The sequence below is a fragment of the Phyllobates terribilis genome, unplaced genomic scaffold (assembly GCF_046119375.1).
Source record: "Phyllobates terribilis strain yellow unplaced genomic scaffold, ASM4611937v1 Scaffold_3__8_contigs__length_932513732, whole genome shotgun sequence".
Classification (NCBI taxonomy): domain Eukaryota; kingdom Metazoa; phylum Chordata; class Amphibia; order Anura; family Dendrobatidae; genus Phyllobates; species Phyllobates terribilis.
Genome location: NW_027362763.1, coordinates 847,524,509 through 847,548,001, shown reverse-complemented (window position 1 = coordinate 847,548,001; position 23,493 = coordinate 847,524,509). Strand labels below are relative to the sequence as shown.

Genomic DNA, 23,493 nt, shown 5'->3' with positions numbered 1-23,493 from the left:
ACCGGGATTGGGGATGAGGGGTGCCACACATACCGGGATAGGATGGTGGGGGCAGCACATACCAACATGGGAGACCATATACCAATAAAAATGCTCGCCACCCAGGTGTAGAACGGGTTCAATAGCTAGTTTTGATATATTCAAACTGGCCTACGGTGCCTGGTATGTGATAAATGGGCTCAACTCCATAGTATGAGAAACATCCCTAAACCATTATGCTTGCACCTCCCGGTGTGTACTGTGGTTTGAATTCAGGTTATGGGTCGTTTCAAAGGCTGTCTGCGGCCTTTAGGCCCAATAAGAACAATCTTGCTGTCATCTGTCCAGAGACTGTTGCACCGCTTCTCTTTAGGTCAGTAAATGTGTGCTTTGGCAAACTAACCTTTTCAACACATCTTTTTCATCAATGGTACTTTACCAGGGTTTCTTGCAAATAGTTTGGCTTCACGTAGGCGTCTTTTGATAGTTGCAGGATTCTTTTATCTCTCTGGAGCTGATTATTGGATGCTTACTTGCCATTCTTGTGATTTTATGCGGATGGTAGTATTTCTTTTCCTACCATGTGTTTCGGGTTAGTTTGCCATTTTGACTTACCAGTAGGGGGCGTCACCACTTACAGTGCCTAGGGCAGCATGAAAAACAGTGCATGAAAAAAACCCAAAAAACCTAACAACAAATTTTCAGATTGACTATATCCCACTGAAACCCTACAAAAGGTATAAAAGAGAAACACTACTCTTAAGATTAGAAAACTACATCTTTATTAAATAGAACATTTACATATCTACAAAATGTATGTTCATAATAGCAGATTAATAAGTTAAAACAGACTTTTACAATCTCCTTCATGAGTGTGCTGGAAAACATTGTACCTACAAAAAAAAAATAAAAACAGTGCTTTAAAGTTGTCCCCAGGATAAATCTGCTTATGAGAATCCAGAGATGTAGTAAATCCTCTCTGACGTTAGATGTATTCAGAGACTGGACCACTGTTTAATGGCTTTTGTTAAAATGAGCTAATGCCAGAGTGGACAGGAACGGCTTGAATTAATGTGAAATAGTACATTGTCATTACAGCATTGTGCCATGTATTTGTACTATGACTCGGTACATTTACACTGGCTAATAATCAGGGATGAGCATTCCCGGGACCAAAACACTAATCTGTCAAGTGAAGTGATTTTTTAGTCTTGCTTAAAAAAAAATATTTGTTCTCGGCAGCACATTGCATGTGTAAACAAGACGTGCTGCCAAGAGAAGTGGTATTCCATACGCACAGAACAATGGTACGAACAATCATCCTGTGGCTTGTCTAAAAAGGCTATTAAATGACCACCGATCAACCTGCACGTAGTTCATCGGTGGTCATGTAACGGCATTAATGCAGCCGGTGGTGCCAACAAGACATTGTAACTAGGCCCAACCCCAAACTGCTGCCTCTTACCTCCGCAGGCAAAGGGGGCGATTTGCTTTTAGCTGCATAATATAATAATAATTAGATATAGATAATGACATGCCTTGTTTTGGTGAGATAGGTAGACCATGTTTTTTGGATCTTGGGTGGTGGAGAACAAGGGAGCTGTGTTTTGTACTTAAGAAATAAAGCACCAAAGTTTTATCAAGTAGATGAGAAAATACAATTAATCATTTATATTGCAACTTGATGAAATTAAAAGGGGTTTTTACAATGAAGGCAAGTTATCACCTATCCATAGGCTAGGTGTTAAAAGTTTCTGGTCGCTGGGAGTTCCCACTGATCCCAGGAGAGGGGGGCTCTGTAGTGCTAGCTGAATGGATCAACAGTCCTGTATGTGCACCACCACTCCAATATTACCTACTGGATTGATGAAGATAGCCAACTAACTTGTGGATAGATGAGAACTTGCATTCATGGTACAACACCTTTATCTATAAAGGCGGGTGTATGTTAAGCCCTCTATTTCTATTTAAGCAGATTTCTGATAGATTGGCATTCACGGTGATCACATTGAAAATCATCTATATAGTCTGTGCACGTTCAAAATTTCCTAACAAGCTACACAAAGCCTTTAAATCTTTGGTAAAGTGATGCTTAACAACTAAAAGACTTCATCCATGTTGGTATCTGGAAGATTCTTTATTATCTGCTGCGTTAATCTAAATGTAGACAAGTTCATAAAATGACTCCTGCAAATGATCCTGAGTGTTTGTGCTTCCAGGCTCCTAAGAAACCAGCAACTCCATATATTCTTGAACATTAGTTGGATATGGATTCTTAGACATTTTATTATTTCTTGTTGTAGATCCCATGTGTTTTCTGCATTAAGAAACTGAAAAGTGAAAGGACGGGATAGTCTCTGATCACACTAGTGTCATTACAGTCTTATTGGAGCCATTACCAGTGTGATAGATTCCTACTCATCTGCTCAACTTTAAGTTGGGTTCCAGTATTGACTGTGAAAATAGTCAGACTAAGATCAATATTTTTTATCATAAAAAAAATTTAAATAAAACCACAGGGACTCTAAGGGTATGTGCACATGGAGGTTGTTTTTTAAAGAAGTTTTTTTTTTAAGCATGTCTGCTTAAAAAAATGCCTTAAATGCCTGGTAGTTTTTTTTTAATTAATTTTAATAAAGAACCACTTTAGAGTTTAATATGTTCAGTTTGAGCATTTCTTTTCGCTTCAGGTTTTGAAAAAAACGTGCACTTCTTTGAAAAACGTCTCCTTGTGGAATCTGCTCCAAAGTAGGCATTGTTCAATCGAAAGGCTATAAAAACTAAAATAAATAAACCTAAGAAAAAATAAGAATAAACACTTTAGGAAAAAAAAAAATCTTCCAAAATGCTGTAAAAACCATTCAGGAAACAAATAATTCCTCCAAAAAATCCCAAAGTAGGAGCATTTACTGGAGTGGTTTTTACTTTGAACACCTCAAAAAACCTGTGTGCGCACATACCTTAAAGAAAAGGAAAAGACTTATGTGAACAGAGCTTTACTCTATTAGAGAAAAAATATTCACAGTTTTATACAACCCCAAAAAAAAAAGAAAAAGATTTGATCTCAATTCCATGACAGTGCAACCTGATGAGTAGAAGTAGAGGAGTAAATCAAGAATTGAGTTAGAACAGGACTTCTCACATTATGCAAGTCTCAGTACAATCCAGAGGTCTTAAGGTTTCAATCAACATTAGTTAAAATAAAGAAAGTAAATCAACCCCAGTATTGGGTTACATGGCACATATTATGGCAAGGTCTCTGAAAACTTCAGAAACTGTTCAAGTATTTTGCCCCTTCTCCTATACAGATGTAGCAAGCGCCATACGCAGGTTTAGACTATTTGTGTAGCTTGGCCTTTACCATACAATTAATTGGCGGCTAAGTTACACAAATCGCATAAGAGTGATAGGATGGTTCGTCAGGGCACACAAGTTTGCCGTTTGCTACATCTTTAGGTTATCATATTAATCAAGTTGTTCTAGACATTGCTCTTCAGCAAATCCATATAATAAAATGTCGCGCCGAGGGCCCAGCTGGTTTCTACATCGTTGATTTTCTTAACAAGCTGTGGAGACAAAAGAATACAAAGAGCAGGACTTAGTCTTACATTAGGTACATTTATATCCTGCAGAATTGTCACAGATAAAAGGAGGAGACAGACCAGGAGAGGTGGGTAAGTTATTCTGATAAGCCAAGACGAAATAAAATATATTTTTTTGTATACAAGAAAGTTAGAATTTCTGTATTACTGACTTGCATTTTTAGAGATCTCTGCTTGCTGTCATTTAATAGGAACCTTTGTGGTTTGCGCTCAGTGGAAACAGCCTGCTCGCTACACTCCACAATATAAAGAGAAAGACGCAAAAGAATGACAGCAAAACCGCCGGTGAAGCCGCTTCAGGAAAACGACCGCCGGCGAAATGTGCACACAGCCAGACACATACGAAACCTGACGGCTGAGTGCCGATTTGGCCGGCAGCTATCTCACTTGACTCCCCCATACAGATGAATGGTCAGCTTGGCCAAACATTCATTTGTTTTCAAAGGGGAGAGCAAAGAAAGCCGTTGCCAAGCAGCTCTGGCAGGGACTTATCTGATCAATAAAAAAAAATTAGGTGTTAAAATTAAAAGCTTCCCGACCCTCATCTCCACCAACATGATGTTGGGAGGGCCTCACACCGGTTGGACTGTCAAACAATCGCACAGGTATCAATGGATTCAGCCATCTAATCTAAATGTGTATGGGGGCCTTTAACCCCTTAATAACATCTGACGTACTAACACGCGTCTGTGCCCTGGGACTTAAGAGCCAGACCGATATTAGTACGTCATCGCGATCGCGCGTGCACACAGGCTGTGCGGGCGCGATCGCCGCCGGGTGTCAGCTGATTGTCACAGCTGACACCCGGTACTATGTGCAGGGAGCGGTCCTGCACCGCTCCCAGCACATTAACCCCCGCGATGCTGCGATCGAAGTCGATCGAAGTCGATCGCGGCATTGCGGGGGCAAGGGGAGGTGATCGGCGATACTCACCTCCTCTTCCGGCTTCCAGCGCAGTCTGCAAAGGCTTCCCGGGTGTTGCCATGACGACCCGATGTCGTCATGACAACATCCGGGTCACCAGAGAGCAGGAAGATTGCTTGGACATGCGCAGTGCATCTCCAAGCAATCTTCACACTGTGCACTTCTGACAGCCTTCATGGCATAGGGATGGTGCTCCATTCCTGTGCCATGCAGGCGATCAGAAAAAAAAAAGTGAAAGTCCCAGAGTGGGACAAAGTAATAAAGTGTATAAACTGTGTGAAAGTGGAAAAAAAAAAAAAAAAAAAAAAATGTGCAAAAATATTATAAAAAAATAAAAAAAATAATACACCAAAAATAAAAATATAATGTACCCATCAATAAATATTATTATAAAAAAAACAAAACAAAAAAAAAAACAATAAAAGTACACATATTTGGTATCGCCGCGTCCGGAACAACCTGACCTATAAAACTGTCCCACTAGTTAACCCCTTCAGTGAACACGGTAAAAAAAAAAAAAAAAAAAAAAACGAAGCAAAAAACAATGCTTTATCACCATACCGCCAAACAAAAAGTGGAATAACACGCGATCAAAAAGACGCATATAAATAAAAATGATACCGCTGAAAAAGTCATCTCGTCCCGCAAAAAACAAGCCGCCATACAGCTCCATCAGCCGAAAAATAAAAAAGTTATAGCTCTCAGAATAAAGCGATACTAAAAAATATTTTTTTCTATAAAATAGCTTTTATTGTGTATAAGCGCCAAAACATAGAAAAATGATACAAATGTGGTACCGCTGTAAACGTACTGACCCGAAGAATAAAGCTACCTCATCAATTTTACCACACGCGGAACAGAATAAAAAAAAAACAAAAAAAAACAATTCCTGAATTGTTGGTTTTTGTTTATTCTGCCTCCCAAAAATCGGAATAGAAAGCGATCAAAAAATGTCACGTGCCTGAAAATGGCACCAATAACGTCAAGTCATCCCGCAAAAAACGAGCCGTCACATGACTGTCTGCCAAAATCTGGAAAAATTATAGCTCTCAAAATATGGCGATGCAAAAACTAGATTTTACAAAAAATGCGTCTTTTAGTGTGTGACAGCTGTCAGTCATAAAAACCCCATATGATTCTGGCATTGCTGTAATCACACCGACCCGAAGAATAAAGTCGTCTAATCACTTATACCGCACAAGGAACGGCGTCAAAAATAAACTCTTGGGTTAGGATTGGGCTAGGGTTAGGGCTGGGTTTGGGGCTAGGGTTGTGCTGGGGCTAGGGTTGTGCTGGGGCTAGGGTTGTGCTGGGGCTAGGGTTGTGCTGGGGCTAGGGTTGTGCTGGGGCTAGGGCTGGGGTTGGGATTTTTTTCAAAAGTAAGAAAAAAAGATGACGATATGGCGACTAGTGTTGAGAGCAAGTGCTCGCTACTTGAGTTTGCATCGGGTGCTCTGGTATGCATTGAGCATCGTGGGTATTTGAGTGACATGCTCGAGTCTCTGCCCCATATGCTTCGCGGCCAAAAAACTTTACGGGGATTGCCTGCCATGCACGAGCGATCCCCGCATGTTTTTTTTTGGGTGTCTAATAACCGTGAAACATGCGGAGCAGGGACTCGAGCATGTCACTCGAGCACACGCTGTACATGGTGCATACCTGAGTACCCGATGCAAACTCAAGTAGCGAGCACTTGCGCTCAAGAATAATGACAACTTATTCAATATGATGACCTAATGTAAACAAATTCTGTGCCGTACCTCTGGGTTCAAAATGTTCACTATACACCTTAATAAAATCCTTGAGGGGTATAGTTTCCAAAATGGGGACACTTGTGGGGGAGCTCCACTGTTTAGGCACATCACGGGCTCTCCAAACGCGACATGGTGTCCGCTAACAAATTGAATGGAAAATCGGCTCAAATTGTTAGCGGACGCCATGTTGCGTTTGGAGAGCCCCTGTGTGCCCAAACATTGGAGCTCCCCCACAAGTGACCCCAGTTTGGAAACTAGACCCCCCAAGGCACCTATCTAGATGCAGAGTGAGCACTTGGAACCCCTAGGTGCCTCACAAATTGATTCGGAACAATGAAAAAGTGTTTTTTTTTTTTCACTTTTTCATTTTTACTAATCAATTTGTGAAGCACCTGGGGGTTGCAACTGCTCACTATGCATCTAGATAGGTGCCTTGGGGGGTCTAGTTTCCAAAATGGGGTCACTTGTGGGGGAGCTCCAATGCTTGGGCACACAGGGGCTCTCTAAACGCAACATGGTGTCCGCTAATTATTCAAGCAAATTTTACAATCAAAAAGTCAAACAGTGTTTTTTCCCCAAATATTGGGTATCTGCGTGCCCAGGGGAAATTGCACAACAAATTTTGCGGTCCATTTTTTCTTGTTACCCCTGTGAAAATAAAAAAAATTGGGTCTAAAGTAACATTTTTGTGAAAAAAGTTAAATGTTCATTTTTTTCTTCCACATTCAAAAAATTCCTATGAAGCACCTGAAGGGTTAATAAAGTTCTTGAATGTGGTTTTGAGCACCTTGAGGGGTGCAGTTTTTAGAATGGTGTCACTTTTGGGTATTTTCTGTCATAAAGACCTCTCAAAGTGACTTCAAATGTGATGTGGTCCCTAAAAAAATGGTTTTGTAAATTTTGTTGGAAAAATGAGAAATCGCTGGTCAACTTTTAACCCTTATAGCTCCCTAACAAAAAAAAATTTTGGTTCCAAAATTGTGCTGATGTAAAGTAGACATGTGGGAAATGTTATTTATTAACTCTTTTGTGTGACATATCGCTCTGATTTCAGGGCTTAAAAATTCAAATTTTGAAAATTGCAAAATTTTGAAAATTTTCGCCAAATTTCCGTTTTTTTCACAAATAAACGCAAGTGATATTGAAGAAATTTTTCCACAATCATGAAGTACAATATGTCACGAAAAAACAATCTCAGAATCAGGGGGATCCGTTGAAGCGTTCCAGAGTAATTACCTCATAAAGTGACAGTGGTCAAAATTGTAAAAATTGGCCCGGTCATTAACGTGCAAACCACCCGCGGGGCTTAAGGGGTTAATGTTCAGCTACAGCTTTGTCCACCTATGTCGTATATTTTTGGTAATTTTTAAGCCCCTTTTTTAGGTAACCCCATCCATAGTTACAATCCGAATATCACTAAGGATAAGCTCTTGGAAATGATGTTCACGAAGACATATTACAGCAAGCTGAGCTTTGCCAAGTACAGGCTTGGGTTGCGTGATTTTTGCTTCAGAGCTCTCCTGAATCCCTGTGTTGTGTTCCTCCATCTCAGTCTCTGTGTAAGCTTTTTAATTCTGCCCACAGTGTGTCTTTAAGGAAAATAAAAGTCATATAGCACTGACACACAGCAAATGTATTCTACGGTAGGGGGCTGAATAGAGATCAGGACATAGGTATGAGGAAAGTTAGAGGAAAAAAAGAAAACCATCAACAGCAAAACCAGGGTTGAGGTTATAAGGCACAAGGACATGTGTTTTAATATAAAAAACCCCTTTAAAATAACTGGGCAAACCAGTAACGTTACCTTTAAGCGTTTATCTTTTGAAAACCCAAGATCCTGAAGGATGTGTGTGATATATGTGAGGTCCATACAGAGGTACGGACTGCTGCCTGCCGTCTGTTCTATACTTGTACATTCTAACAGGGAAAAAAAGAAGCACATTTATTCTACAGATATTTCCAGATACTACAGACACAATATACATATATACATAGTCATAACCAGTAAACCTTAAATTATCTATTCTTTGTATTATCCAGGTAAAGAAGTTAGATTTTCCTCATTGCTCCATTATGTGAATCCCCTTATTCTAGAATTTTTTTAAAGACCCTTCCTCCATTAAATAAGTTACCCATGGCATATCAAGGGTGCTCGCTAGTAAAGGTAGACTGCACCATCACTATGGGTACGTCCCATTTTCCATTTCTTAAGCAGTATTTATCCTCTTGATGAAAGCTAGGAATCATGCAAATGTCAGTTACATGGAGGCAAGCAGTCTTCCCCCATGACCAATATCTGCACAAGTATTCAGCTTCCAGCAGGATATGAGGGATTAAAACCTACAGCCACTGATTTTTCCCTAGTACTACTTGTTATCAGAAATAGTGTCAATTTTTTATACGCTTTTTTAGGTCATAAGGATATTAGAATGGGGTTTTTTCTTCATTACCCAAACTTTAAAAAAAATATAGAACATCTGTAAAAATGCCCCATCTAGATACCTGCATGGATTATGTAGGACACAATTAGGGCTCGAGAATGGAGATTTATTAAGGTTCATTAACAACCTCTGCGGAGCTGTAATGGAGGCCCCACTGTATGTATAGTATTAGGACAACTGAGCATATACTACCTAACCAATTTGGCCTATAGCCTACCCAACATATCTCAGTTATGCAATGATGCAAGAAAGAATGAATTATCAGCGCATAACCAGCAGATCTGACATTTGGCAGCCCAGGAAAGTTCTGTGAATTTTACTTGTAGAGGTTCAATGGGCTGTCGAAACACTGGGGAAGTACAAAACAAAAAACATTGCCCACAGGCAATCATAAATGATCCCGGACAAAGAATAGTGAGAGAGCTGTGTCCCCCATTGTAATAAGAGAAAAAGGAAATTTAAGGCAAGTTCAAAAATCCAATTTTCTCGTTAATACCATTAGGGCACAAAGTACCATGGAACTACCAGGGCAGTCCCAATTTGTGAGAAAAAAAAAAGCTAACCATATGCGTTGTCTACCAGGACAGTCGCCTACAGCACCTTATGATTCAAGGTGACATCAGCAGAAGCCACAGAGGAAATCTTGTAGAACTTAGAAAATGTGTGGCAGCCTTGCAGACCTGAAAAATAGACGCTCAACCTCGCTTGTGGAAGATTTGCCCGTGGCATTGTAAGCTTCCAATACAGCGACCTGATCCTTTTGAAAATGGTCATCTTGAAGGTCGAAAGGCTCTTGCGTGAGACATCAGGAATCACAAAGAGAATGCCAGAAGGCACCTATAATGGATCCACATAGTGTAAAGAACAGTCCTGGGGATGAATAAAGACTACCTTATCCTGATGGAGAACTCTGAAGTAAGTTGAGTTTGCTACAAGAAAAGCCACTTTCCACAGAAGAGTTCAGGGCCATGGATAGTCTGTGACCAACTGGGTAAGGTCAAAGTACCAAGTTCAGTGAGGCCAGTCGGAGCCATTAGCATCACTGGATTCGTCCTCTGCCTTGACCTACTTGAGAATCCAGGTTATAAGGGCAAGAGGAGAGAAGAGAACAGAAAACTCTGTCCAAGGAGTTACCAAAGTCTCCACTGCTAAGGTAATCAGGACCTGGCGGTATAGGTTGGGATGCAAAAAGGTCTACATCTGAGGTGCACTAGCTAGCTAAGGCATGGCTGGCTGAAGAGCTTTTGGAAAAGAGCTCACTCTACCGGATCCTGTTTTTCTCTACTAAATGTCCACGGGCCAGCATTACACGCTGGGAATGTGGACAGTGGAAATGCTCCTACCAGTAAAGAATCTATTTCCCTCATACCAAAGGGGATTCCAGTGTAAGGAAGGCCACAGCTGTTAAGCTGTCCACCTGCAAACATAGTGGGTAGTCATCGAGTAGGGTGGACTAGTGGGAGAGAGATCCAAAAATGTCTCTCAGTTCCAGGAGAATAGGGAGGTGGGATACTTCCAGAGATATTGAGTAGTGTGATGGTTGAACACCACACCCCAGGCTCATAACTTGCCATCGATTGTCACCACCAGACTTTGGAGAGGATGGAAGGATCTGACAGAAAGCAGAATGGGGCTGTCAAACACTTCCAAGTCTCTGTGGACTCAAAAGGGAAAATAGCTGTGATGACTTGCTCCAAGTAGCGAGACAGAATGGAAAGTTGTGATATTAGGCAAAGAGTAAGGTGCTTTCACATTGTGTTTAGTTACATGCTCGGTGGCCTCATCGGGGCATACATCCAAACCCTCCCCACCCCCCACAAGACAGGATTCGGAAGTAAGCGCCGATGGGGCCATAGACTATAATGGTGCCGGCAGAGTGCATGTGCGCTCAGCCGTTCATCATTTTCGGGCGTGTACACCTAGAGGCAGATAAGCAGACTTAGTAGATTATAATCTATGGCCCCTTTGTCGCACACATCCAAATACCATTTTGCTGCGGGGGAAGGTAGGTTCGGACGCAAGCCCTGACGGGGCCCATGAACGTGTAACTAAATGCAATGTGAAAGCACACTAAAACCTCAAAGACTAAGAACATGCTGCCCAGAACACTCATTTCAGCTTGAAGAATGGAAAGCTTGTCTGAGGGAACAAGGACCCTACCCACTTGAGTGTTGAAATTCCTGCCTAGAAATTCCAGGCACTGCGATGGCGTTAGAACAGATGAAGACTACTATCAGCCAACAGAAGTCGTGTCTAAGTAATCCAAAGCGATTTGGAGACTCAGATTCTCCTCCCAGGCATTCACCAAAAGATCAGCCAGATAAAGGATGATTACCTCCCCTGTGATACAGAGTGCCATTGGAGGGGGGCAAAAACTTTGGTGAAGACCCTCAGGGCTGTTTGTTCAAAAGGCAGTGCAACAGACAGGAACAATAACGATTTGAAGCTCAAGGTTGTGGATGGCTTGGAGGAGAGCAAAGTCCAGACATCAGAGGGGGGAAATAAAAATAAAAATGTTTTTCGGAGGCAGAAAGAAGAATTTGATCTTGTGACCCCCCCCCAGATACCACCCCCCATCTTAAACGATGTTTTGAGACTTGAAGCGGTGTGTGTGTGTGATCGGGTAGGGACCATCATGTGCTGGAGGTCCTGGAAGTAGACAGCTGTGTTGCCTTGGGGCGTGTGTGTCAGAAAGGCTTTGGTTTGAATGAGGGCTGCTTGGCCCTCGGTGGGGGGGATAAAGGAGGGACTTCTTGTCACCTCCACAAGAAGAACGGTCATGAATGGAGTGAAACCTCTGGGATCGTCTACAGTACTTGGAAAACAAAACAAACACTCTTGATCCTTGTGGCATCCTTGATAATTTTGCCTAGATGCTTAACAAACAGCTTTTCCTCTGCTGAAGGAAGGCCAGGTAGGGTCTTTTTTTGTTGCTGGGTCTGCAAACCAGGATCTGTGACAACTGGAGAGACGAACAGCCATAGAATTGGCTTTTAAGAATTTAGAAGTGTGCACCAATCGATAAGAAATTCGGGTCTCTTCAGGAGGATCTTATATATGGTGCAAAAGCTTAGTGCAGGTTGAGCAGGCCTTGAAAAGCAAGATGTAAGGTAGAACCTGATGCCAAAAAATCCGCATTTGGTAGGGAGAAAGAATCTTTTTATCCAGCGGGTCACTGAGGGACGCCGCATCTGAAAGCAGCAAGGTAGTGGCTCTAGAGATTATCCAATTCATTTGCAAGATGGAAAAGTACCTCAAATCTCCTAGAGGAAGGCATGCACTTATCTGGGTGTTTATATTCTTTGACAAGAAGATCGTCAAAGTCTTTGTGGTTAAGAAAGGCGATATGTTGCCAGTAGTGCGGACACACGGTAATCGCTTCCCAGAAGGAGAGGTGAACTCATCCTTGACTTGGAGTGCGTCAATCACGGTCTGGATAAAGTTCTGTGTAGCTGTGGAGAGCCTAGTATCCTCCTTGAGCTCAGATTTTGAGTCAGCGGTGTTTCAGACTGGGCATGGAGACGAGTGCTCTCAATTGCTGTTGCACTATCCCATGAGTGTTCTAAAGAAGATTAACTTTAGGAATATTTCCTAAGTCTCTTGTGAGAGTTCTGTGCAGAGGAGGGTGGGGGGTAGATTCCTCAATCTCAGAAAGAGCTAAGGAAACAGACTGGACAAGAGAACACCGACAAGGGAACTATTAACAAGCACTCGGGGGACTATAGATTGGGTTTCCTCTGGCCTGAGTCAAAGGACTGACCATCTCTGCAGGGCTCTGCTCCTTAGAGGTCTTGAGCGGGTAGGAGGATAAAGCACTAGGCATGCATAGGGAGCCTGGTTGACTACATGGAAAACATTTGTCACAGCACGAGAAAATAAGATAGTTGGACCAGTGTGATGGGGGGCTGCCTAGGCAAGTCTTGCCGTAAAGAGGACATGGGGCCTAAAAAAAATAAAAAAAATCCCACTAATAGGCCTACTAGTACTCAGGAGAGGCTCAGGAACTGTGACCCTAAATTATGTTGGTGGATGAAAGGCGGCAGAAGCTGCAAACAGGAGGCTTCTGAGGTGCAGGAGGAAGAAATGCAGGAAGAGCAGTCCTCAGGGCTGGAAGCCAGGAGTACTCAAGTAAAAAGGAACTCTCCAACAATAAACGGGGTAGTTGCACCTACTCTTGCGACCTATTCAGACCCCTGTACTCCTTTGTTGATCTTTCATGACCATGGTTCACCAATAGTGATCATCGCAAGTGCTCGTTACTTGAGTTTGCCTGGGTATGTACAGAGTATCGCGGGTGCTCGACATGTTTAAGTCCCGCGGCTGCATGTTTTGCTGCTGTTAGGCAGCCACAAAACATGCAGGGATTGCCTGACAAACATGGACAATACCCGCATGTTTTGTGGTTGTCTAACAGTCGGTAAACACGCAGCTGCGGGACTTAAACATGTCACTCGAGCACCCGCGCTACTCTGTGCATACCTAAACACCCTTAGCAAACTTTTAGTAACAAGCACTTGCGCCCTTCACTATTCACAAGCACTCAGCTGCGGCAACAGCATTCAAGAATGGATGACCGGTGGAGATGTGGCGATCGTAAGGAAGTACACTAATGTGGAGTGCACGGTGTATCCTCCCTGAAGTGAAAGAAAAAATAAAAGTTAGGGCACATCCATGCCCACCTAAGAAAAAGAAAAGGAAAAAAAATTGCACAAGTAGTGTCTGCTTCCTATGGACATTAAACTAAAAATGAGCTGCCTAGTGTCCTAGGCCTAGATGGTACAGTCAACCAAGAGGAACCAACATGATTTTTATTTAGTGCAAACCTTCTAGTGGCAGGGGATTTATTTACCCATGGTCCAGGGCCCTCAATGCTATTAAAAAAGTAGTATATTATGCTTGATTCTGCGGTTTTTATTATTATTATTTTTTTAACTATCCTGTATTCGTTTAGTGGGATTTTAAAAAAAAGCTAATTAACCCAGCATTCATTTCAAAGGGACTGACCTTTTATGGCTGCTGTTTCAAAATCTCTCACTTTTAGATAGCCACCAACACTTGGATCTTTAAAAGAAAGAAAAAAAAACATGGTTATAATAAAAGAGCCAATGATTATTAATTATTTTCTAATATCTATAAAAACATAGATAAATGTGTATATATTTAAAAAATAAAGTCTACCCAGTTCTGTACCTATTAATTGTGTGTCCTCAGCGCGATCAAAATAATAAGAAAAGGCATAAACGAACAGAGTTGCCACTTCATCAGCGCGGTTTACTTTGCCAGTCAGCATCTTCTCTACACTTTTAGAACATGAGTCATATAAAGATTTCACTGTACATTAAAAAAAAGCCACAGTTAATTGAAAGCATTGTTTAATATCAAGAACAGAAAGGTAAAAAAAGGATACAAGAAACTCCATGAAGAAGATTCAAAAAATGCTTAGAGGCAAAGGAAATAATTCATTAGACATTACATGATTTCAGTCTTTATTAACAACTTAACTTTTATAATTCCTTTATCAACAGTTTATTTTTTAGCAGTTTTTATTTTCTGAACCATTCTAGTTGCAATGTTAATGGCTATGTCATTTTGCTGGAAAACTTATCAAAATGATATATAGCCAAAAAACAAACATTGCTTTTTTTTTTTTTTTATCACTGTAACTTGAGAACTTTGACATTTCTTTGAGCATTAATTCCCATACATTGCAGCTTCCATAAAGTATGCATACCATGCTGTTCTGACTGTACAGACAACATAGAAAAAGATCCTAGTTACTTACCGGTAACGGGATTTTACAGAGCCCATGACAGCACCACCTGAGAGAGGGTATCCGCCCACCAAGGACAGGAACCTACTGAATAAAAAGGCGGTACCTCTCCTCCGCATCAGTTTTGTTTCAGAGCATGAGAGGGCCTCCGAAGACAGGTTACTACATAACCACCACCTCAACATATGTACTAAACACCTTAAAAAAGTGCACACCACAGTGATAAAGGGGAGGGAATTAATAGGGTGCTGTCATGGGCTCTGTAAAATCCCGTTACCGGTAAGTAACTAGGATCTTTTCCCCTTCTCCCATGACAGCACCACCTGAGAGATTTATAGAGATCAGACACCAGAGGGAGGGATCACCGCTTGCAACACCCTTCTACCAAAGGACAGATCAGTAGAAGAGGAAAGGTCAAGACGGTAATGTTTGTAAAATGTAGCGGGGGATGACCAAGTTGCCGCCTTACATATAATGTCGATGGGCACATCCGCCTTCTCAGCCCAGGAAGCAACTACCGCTCTGGTGGAATGGGCCCTTCAGGTTCTCAGGAACCGGCAGATTGCTAGAAGAGTAGGCTAAGGTAATAGTATCCCTGACCCATCTAGCTATGGTCCCCCTTGTAACCTTAAGTCCTTTCCTAGCCCCCTGAAAGGATATAAATAAAGCGTCACTCTTTCTCCAGGCTTTTGTCACTTCCAAATACTGGACTAACACCCTCTTAACATCTAAGGTGTGAAGCTTATGTTCCTCAGAATCCCTAGGATTAGGATAGAAGGAAGGGAGAGTGATTACTTGCGTCCTATGGAACTTGGAGGCTACCTTTGGAAGATAGGCTGGGTCTGGTCTTAAGATTACTCTATCCATACATACTTGAGTGAATGGATGGTTAACGGATAGTGCGTGTAAGTCACTGACTCTACGAGCTGATGTCAGGGCCACCAATAGCGCAGTCTTTAAAGTTAAGATTTTTTCTGAAACCTTCTCTAAGGGCTCGAAGGGAGGTTTGGTTAATGCTTCCAGAACTAAATTAAGGTCCCAAGGAGGCATTCTTGGAACAGGAATAGGTCTGGATCTATGACAGGCTTTAATAAATCTAATGATCCATCTATTTGCTGCCAAGTCATAATTATACAGTGCCCCCAGAGCCGATACCTGTACCTTAAGAGTACTGGTGGCTAGTCCCATGTTTAACCCCTTCTGGAGGAATTCTAGCATGGCCTCAATAGGAATCCTCCCTTTGGCAGACTGACCCGAGGTAGACAAGAACTTAGCCCAGGTTCTACCATAGATTCTAGTTGTTATCGGCTTTCTACTTGCTAGAAGGGTAGTAACAAGATCCGGAGAAAACCCCCTTTGCGTCAATAGCGACCTCTCAAAATCCAAGCCGTCAAATGCAGGCCCGCTCTTTGGGGATGACAGACTGGGCCCTGCCTGAGGAGATCCGGGATGTCCGGAAGAACCCATGGATCTGCTTGGGACATTCTCTTCATCCAAGTGAACCATGGTCTCTTGGGCCAGAACGGGGCGATCAATATAACCCTCGCCCGTTCCTCTCGGATCTTCCTCAGGATAGTAGGGATCAGTACTAAAGGGGGAAAGGCATAAGCTAGAGTGAAATCCCACTGAATCTGCAGCGCGTCCACCGCAAACGCCCCCTCTTTTGGATTCAGGGAGCAAAAGGTTTCGGTCTTCCGATTGTGTCTGTTTGCAAACAGATCTATCTGGGGCTGTCCCCACCGATCCACAATCTGCTGAAAAACGGCTGGATTCAACTCCCACTCTCCTTGTTTCAAGATGTGACGACTCAAGAAATCGGCCTTTATGTTCTCTTCCCCTTTTATATGCAGTGCCGAGAGCGTAACCAGCCGACTCTCGGCAAACCTGAAGATCTGATCCACTATTAACATCAGAGGGAGAGACCTGGTACCCCCCTGATGATTGATGTAGGCGACTGTTGATCTGTTGTCTGACATTATCCTGACGTGAGGACCCTGAAGAACAGAACTGAATTCTTTTAGCGCGTTTCTGGCTGCCAACAGCTCTTTCATGTTGGAAGAGAGACTTGTCGCGCTGTCCGACCAGAGGCTTTGTACAGAACGATCCCTTAGGTGAGCTCCCCAACCTTCCGCACTTGCGTCTGTTGTAATTGTATCCGACACCTGGAAGGTCCAAGGAACCCCCAAAGATAGGTTGACCGGAGATGTCCACCAGTCCAGGGAGTTGATCACAACATCTGGAAGAGATATTTTCCCATTCAGGCGACCTTTGAGCTGCCTGTCCACTGCCAGAATCTCCTGTTGAAGACATCTGGAATGGTGCTGGGCCCACTGAACCGCCGGGATGCAAGACGTCATTGTACCCAACAGAGACATTGCACTCCTCAGGGTCATGGTCGGATTGCTGACAACCTGAGATGTTAGGGATCTGATCTTCAGTTTCTTTTCCTCTGGCAGAAGACAGGTTTGGTTTTCTGAGTCCAGAATGAGACCCAGGAAAGACTGAACCCTCTTTGGTTCCAGCCTTGACTTCTCCAGATTTAACAGCCAACCTAGGCGTCTTAGACTGGCCATGACGTCCGCCAGGGCTAGAGCACAGAGTTGACTTGATCTGCCCACTACTAAGAAGTCGTCCAGATAAGGGATGACCAAAATATCTCTTTCGCTCAAGTGCGCTGTGACCTCCAGAATGATTTTTGTGAAGACTCTCGGCGCCATGGAAATGCCAAAGGGAAGAGCTGCGAACTGAAAATGCCTTACGTGCCTGCCGAATTGTACAGCTACTCTTAGAAACTGTTGATGATCTGGCAAAATCGGGACGTGGTAGTAGGCGTCCTTCAGATTGAGGACGCACATAAAACAGTCCGGAAATAACATCTTTATGGCCGATTTTATTGTTTCCATCTTGAAAGGCCTGTAGATTAAATGGTCGTTCAGTCTCTTTAAGTTCGCAATGGTCCTGAAGGAGCCGTCCGGCTTCTTTATTAGGAAGAGAGTCGAATAGAATCCTCTTCCTTGCTCGGGTGCAGGTGTTTCCACCAGAACTCCTTTCATGAGCAGAGAGAGAACTTCCTGCTGTAAGGCTATCTGTTCCGCTAAACCTCTGGGGGCTGATATTTTGACAGTGTTCTTGGGCCTGCTTTTGAACTCTAATGTGAGCCCCCTCCTGATTATCCCTAAGATCCAAGAATTGGATGAAATTTCCTTCCAGGCAGGCAGGAAGTGGGACAATCTTCCTCCCACCTTGGGGGAACTGTCACTTAGGGGCTTTCTTATTCTTGGAGGAGGGACCCCCAAACATGAAGCCTCTGCTATACGGCTTTCGGTCTTTCCAGCTACCTTGGTCTCTGGGAGCTTTACTGCGGCTGTATTTTCTCTTCCGAAAGGAACTGTTAAATCGGGAACCAGACACCGTGGGAAATCCATGTTTTTTGTCTGCGGCTTTATCTAGGATGTCATCTAGACCTTTGCCGAACAAGAAGTCCCCCTCACAAGGGATTGAGCACAGTTTAGACTTTGACTGCACATCTCCTGGCCAGCTCTTGAGCCATAGCGCCCTACGGGCTGCATTAGAGAGGTTTGCAGACCGGGCAGCCAGCCTAACTGAATCTGCCGATGCATCTGCCAGGAATGCAGCCGCTCCCTGCATAAGAGGAAGGTCTGATAGAATTTTCTCCCTGGACACATTCCCCCTGATCTGGTCTTCCAATTGTTGAAGCCAGATCATCATAGATCTAGCAGTGCAGGTCGCTGCTACTGCCGGTTTAAGGGCCCCTGCTGACGACTCCCAGGTTTGCTTAAGGAAGGACTCCGCTTTTTTATCCAGCGGGTCTTTTAAGGCTCCTAAATCCTCAAAGGGCAGAGTGGATTTTTTTGAAGATTTTGAAATGGCCACGTCAATCTTAGGGGTTTTGTCCCATTTAGCCGCATCCTCATCCTCAAAGGGGTACCTCCGCTTGGAGGATGACGGCAGCTGACCCTTCCTCTCCGGTTTCTTCCATTCCCTTTCTATCAGAGATTTAATCCTGTCATTGACCGGGAATGAGCGTCTCCTTCTTTGGTCTAAGCCCCCGAACATAACATCCTGGACTGTTCTGGGCACTTTGGTATCGGTAATACCCATAGTCCCTCTGACGGCTTTAACTAGTCTCTCAGTATTATCAACCGAAAAACAAGGTCTGCCCCCCCCATCATCATCCGAAGACTCCGATGACGATGAGGAGTGATTAGAGGAGGAAGGCAGTTCTCTCATAAAACGGGACTCCACTGATTCCTCTGATTCTGAAGAAACTAGTTTTCGCTTCTTCTTTTTGAGTGAGGTTAAGCCTCTTAAAGACTCTCTGACCTCTGTCTGGATTAGATCCTTTAATTCTAAAGAAAACCTGGGGGACTCCTCTGCAATGGTTTTCTGAATACAGTCCGAGCATAGGTTTTTGGCATAGGAGGTGGGAAGACCGATTTTGCATAAAGCACACTCCCTGTTTTTACTTTTAGCACTACACTTCTTCGCCTCCTGCCCCAAGAAATAAAAGGAGAAGAAGGAGGAAAAGAGAGAGAGAGAAGAGCACATTATTCAAGGTGAGACTTTCACGAAGATCACTCACCACACCGCCGTTCAGACTAGGGTACCGGAGGCGGTGGTTGCCGTTCACATGAGGGCTCCCATCTGGCGGAGGTGGACTGACGAAGTCTTTTCTGACCAGTCTTGCCGGAACTCGTACGCCCCTCACTGCTGTGACTTTGTCGATGGGAAGATTCTCGTTCCATTTGTTTGAGCTGCTTGCGCTGCTTTGATGGCTGTGGCTGCTGCTGTACTTCCTGTGGCGGTGACAGCTGCTGCCCAGGTGACTGCGGTTCCTCATCCATCATGGCGGGGATGCAGACACCGCCATCCTGATTGCTCCCCATCCTTAAAAGCAGTAGGGCTCCACCTCCTTTAGGCTCCTCCCCTTCCGGCAGCGTGCTCATCTCAAATCTCTCTCTTTTTTTAAATTTTAGCCCTCTGCGCGTGCGCAGCCCAGCGGCACCCGGCGCGCTTGCAGCGGGATGACAGCTTCCCACCCGCGCATGCGCAGACCCGGTTTCCGGCGCACTCCGTGATAGGGCGCGTCAGCACCCCGCACGTGCGCAGCCCGGACTTCCGGCGCGCTCCGTCACAGGGTGCGACGCGACCCCCACGTGCGCAGCCCGGAAGACCTGCCGGCCGGCGCGCTCAGTTCATCTTTGCGAGGCGCAGACCCGGCCGCAGGCCCCGGCGCACGCGGGGAGGAATCCAAAAAAAAAAAACAGCACCTCCTCCCCACACGCAGACCCGGGCAGCAGCCAGACGGGCTGGGAACAGGGACCATCTGCTGCTTCCACGGCCTCCAGGCCGCACCGTCCATAATCCAGGTACGTGAGGTACCACCTGGTGAGGCTCCCATCAGGGACAGGAACCAAAACTGATGCGGAGGAGAGGTACCGCCTATTTAATTAAGTAGGTTCCTGTCCTTGGTGGGCGGATACCCTCTCTCAGGTGGTGCTGTCATGGGAGAAGGGGAAAAAAATGCATGAGTGCATAGCGGCAGTTTTCCCATTATTAACTCCTTCATTACACCGTGGGTGTGGTGAATATTCATGGACTTTAATAGCGGGCACGCTGACAGCAGAGCGCAGCAGGAGTCGCGCTGTGGCTACAGAATGCGTGCTATTAGGGAGAATGAATGGTCACTGCTCCCCACACACACAGTCCCGGCGTGGGGAGCAGTGACTATTCCGGCAGAGCGGGAACAAGCACTAGAAGAGCGAGGAGGTGAGTATAATTGTTTATTTTTTTCTGTGCAGTGCGATGGGGATCAGGGGGTGCCAAGCATACCAGGATGAGGGGGGCCATACATACAGGGATGAAGGGTGCCATACATACCGGTATGAAGGGTGCCATACATACCGGGATGAAGGGTGCCATACATACCAGGAAGAGGGATGAGGGGGGGGGGGATCTCAATACCAGGATGGGGGATTGGGGTGCCATGAATACCAGGATGGGGTATATTAACAGAATTGGGGGACATTACCCCTATAACAGTGTCAGCAGCAGACCCCCATAACAGGGCATCATGACCAAATTTTTTGCCTACATTTTCCTCCTCTAATACCTAGGTGCATCTTGTGGTCTGGTGTGTCTTATAGTCCAAAAAATAGGTTATATATATTTGCAACTTTTTAACTACTAAAAAAAAAATAATACAAATACAGAACCTTCTATATTTGCTATTGCCTGTAATTGTACTGACGAAGAGAATCACACTGCGAGGTCAAGTGTTTTAAATCAATAAGAAAATTATTCATAATATTAAAAGAGAATCTGCCACCCCTTGGGACTTTTCAGACCTCTAATGTGGGCATTCAGGTGATAGAAATGTGAATCTATACTTACCTGTAGAGGTTAGCTTGCTTTGAAATTGCTTTTTATTAAATTAGTTTTGACTTGCTTCCTGTCCGGGGAATGCAAAGAAATCGCCACCTATTAACTTAATTTCCACATTCCCCCCTCCGCTGCACGTCACTGGGCCCTCTGAGGTGCAGTTCCTGTGACCGGATCCCACGCCTGCACAATTTACCTTGCTTGGAAGGCACAGTAATCCCTGCCGTCTGTGTAGCCTTGTGGAGCAGCAGGACACTTGTGTGGACGCGCCGGGAAGGCAGCGTGACTCACCAGACCCTGCGCACAAGTTTCCTGCTCCACAAGGCTATACAGACGGCAGGGATTACTGCGCCTTCTGTATAAGGTAAATCGCGCAGGCGCAAGATCCGGCCACAGGAACTGCACCTCACAGGGCTCAGTGATGTGCAGGGGGGGGGATATATAGAAATGAGGCTAATAGGCGTGGATTTCTTCACGTCCCCCGGATGGGAAGTATGTCAAAATTAATTTACATTTCTACCACCTGTATGCCCAGATTAGAGGTCTGAAAAGTCCCAGGGAGTGACCGATTCCCTTTAACAAATTCCATAATAATCTCTTTTTCAGACTTTCATTAAATAAATGAAGCACATAATACTCAAACAAAACACGTTAGGTAGCACAGCTGCATAGAAGAATGATGCAGAACATTATCATATAACTAATATGAAGGAGTATTCTTACAGTCATTCTGTCCCTTCACTTTGTACGTTATTCCTGCGTGGTTAAACTCTGTGACAAAGCCTGGTGTAATACAAGACGTTATTAACGCTCCACCTGGCTGCACTGGAAAAAAAGAATAAAAGAATAGATTTGTATTTTCCAACTAAAATCTACAGTTACAATATGCGCTCTCAGTAATCTTCCCCCTGAGTAATAATAGTTCTGTATCTCCATAGACTTCTACATGATCGAAATGTCTGTCCATTCCTAATTCCAGGTGAGATCACCTCAGTAGGTAACAAGCTGCAGTTCAGGGGCATTTACATGGCTCATGATGAGCTACCAGCGTCCCAAGGATTGCAAGGAGTTTGTCTGTTCTCCCCGTGTTTCCTCCAGGTTCTCCGGTTTCCTCCCACACTCCAAACACATACTGAATCTAGATTGTGAGCCCCATTGGGGGCAGCGATGATCATGTCAGTAAAGCGCTGAGGAATTAATGGCTCTATGTATGTGAGTAAAATAAATAAAATTTCATCATTTAAAGAGGCAGCTGAACTGTGCATTTTTTTCTCTATTGGGGCTAAAAAAGCTCAGTTGCAGAGTCAAAACTTTTCTATAAAAAAACAAACAAACAAAAAAAACAAACATTGAAGAAGTTGCTTCAAATCTTCACCAAAAACACATTGGATAAAAGGTAAAAAAAAAAAAATGCAACAAAAAAGCAATAATCAGATGATTGTTACTATACACCTGCAGATAACAAAACAGCTGAAAAGTCCCACCGCATTTCTGCTATGCGTAAACCCGGCCTTATAAAGAAAAGCAAAGAAAAAACAAAAAAACAAAAACAACTTACATGGCTTTCCTTCAGTGCCTCCCATGATCTGCAGTCTTGCTGACATTAATCCAAGTCCAAGGTAACTGCAGACAATAACAGGACAAAAGAGATGGTAAATGAGACTCGCTGAATCATGTGAAAGTGTAGCATCCCGCAGACCACAACATAACAGGTCATGTCCACAGACAATGTATAATAAATGTATATAGTTTATGTAGATTATTAGAAAATAGACCTTATTTAAACAGGTCGCACGTGGAACCTGATATGTTCTACTAACTACAGCTTTAAACATAAAGGCAATCCAGGATATTACAAGGTAAAGGGGTTGCACACGTCTGGGACAATTATATATTACATTTTTTTACTTGAATGCATGTATTTGGAACTAAATATTTTTGTAGTTGTGCTTCATTTAAAATTTGGATTTTACAGTTTCTTTGTTTCCCCACACATTGAACTTTGATGTGGTCAATGAGCTGAGAAGAACTCAGAGAAAGACAGTTACAAAGTCTCCCGTCAAAACAAGCTCAGACTGATTCTCACCCAAGTCATTCTGCAGCCAGCCAAGAGGCTAGGATGGAAACACTGCAACATTTTTAATGAAACCCAATAACAAATAAATTTTAACCCCTAATATATACATCCAGGTAAAAAAAAATGGTCTCCAAAGGTGGACAACCACTTTACTGGAGAAAATAAAGTATAATAAGAATCTAACATTACACACCTCAAAATTGTTCAAACCAATGTGGCAGATGTGCAGTACCCAGCCGAAACCACTATCAGATGGCAGAGCAGCTTGACAATTGACCATTTCCGGCCAGTAGCTGCCGACAAGAGAACAGCTGATCGCTGGGGGTGCCGGGTGTCAGACTCTAAGGCTAGGTCATCATTGTAAAATTAGTGGATAACCTCTTTAGGGTCCGTTTACATGGACCAACCGGTGGCACTAAACAACCAATATATTTACCAATCGGTGGGCATTTAATAGCCTTTTTCCACACACACCATGGTAAATGATGCGCCCTGAATGATCTGTTCAGTGTGCACAGGCAGCCATAGATCTCGGCAGCACGTG

The 23,493-nt window shown here is 43.7% G+C and overlaps 1 protein-coding gene across 1 annotated transcript in view; it reads right to left on the bottom strand.

The window, feature by feature from the left end:
* Positions 1 to 738: 738 nt before the first annotated feature.
* The window catches only part of ENTPD6 (ectonucleoside triphosphate diphosphohydrolase 6), a 41,000-nt gene continuing 18,245 nt past the window's right edge, over positions 739 to 23,493 (bottom strand). The window contains exons 9-14 of the mRNA XM_073672514.1: positions 22,431 to 22,495; positions 21,596 to 21,697; positions 13,891 to 14,031; positions 13,705 to 13,761; positions 8,064 to 8,176; positions 739 to 3,545 (exon numbers count right to left, since the gene is read on the bottom strand). Of these exons, the coding sequence (XP_073528615.1) occupies positions 3,459 to 3,545; positions 8,064 to 8,176; positions 13,705 to 13,761; positions 13,891 to 14,031; positions 21,596 to 21,697; positions 22,431 to 22,495 (565 nt within the window). The 3' untranslated portion in view covers positions 739 to 3,458. The remainder of the gene's footprint in view (positions 3,546 to 8,063; positions 8,177 to 13,704; positions 13,762 to 13,890; positions 14,032 to 21,595; positions 21,698 to 22,430; positions 22,496 to 23,493) is intronic.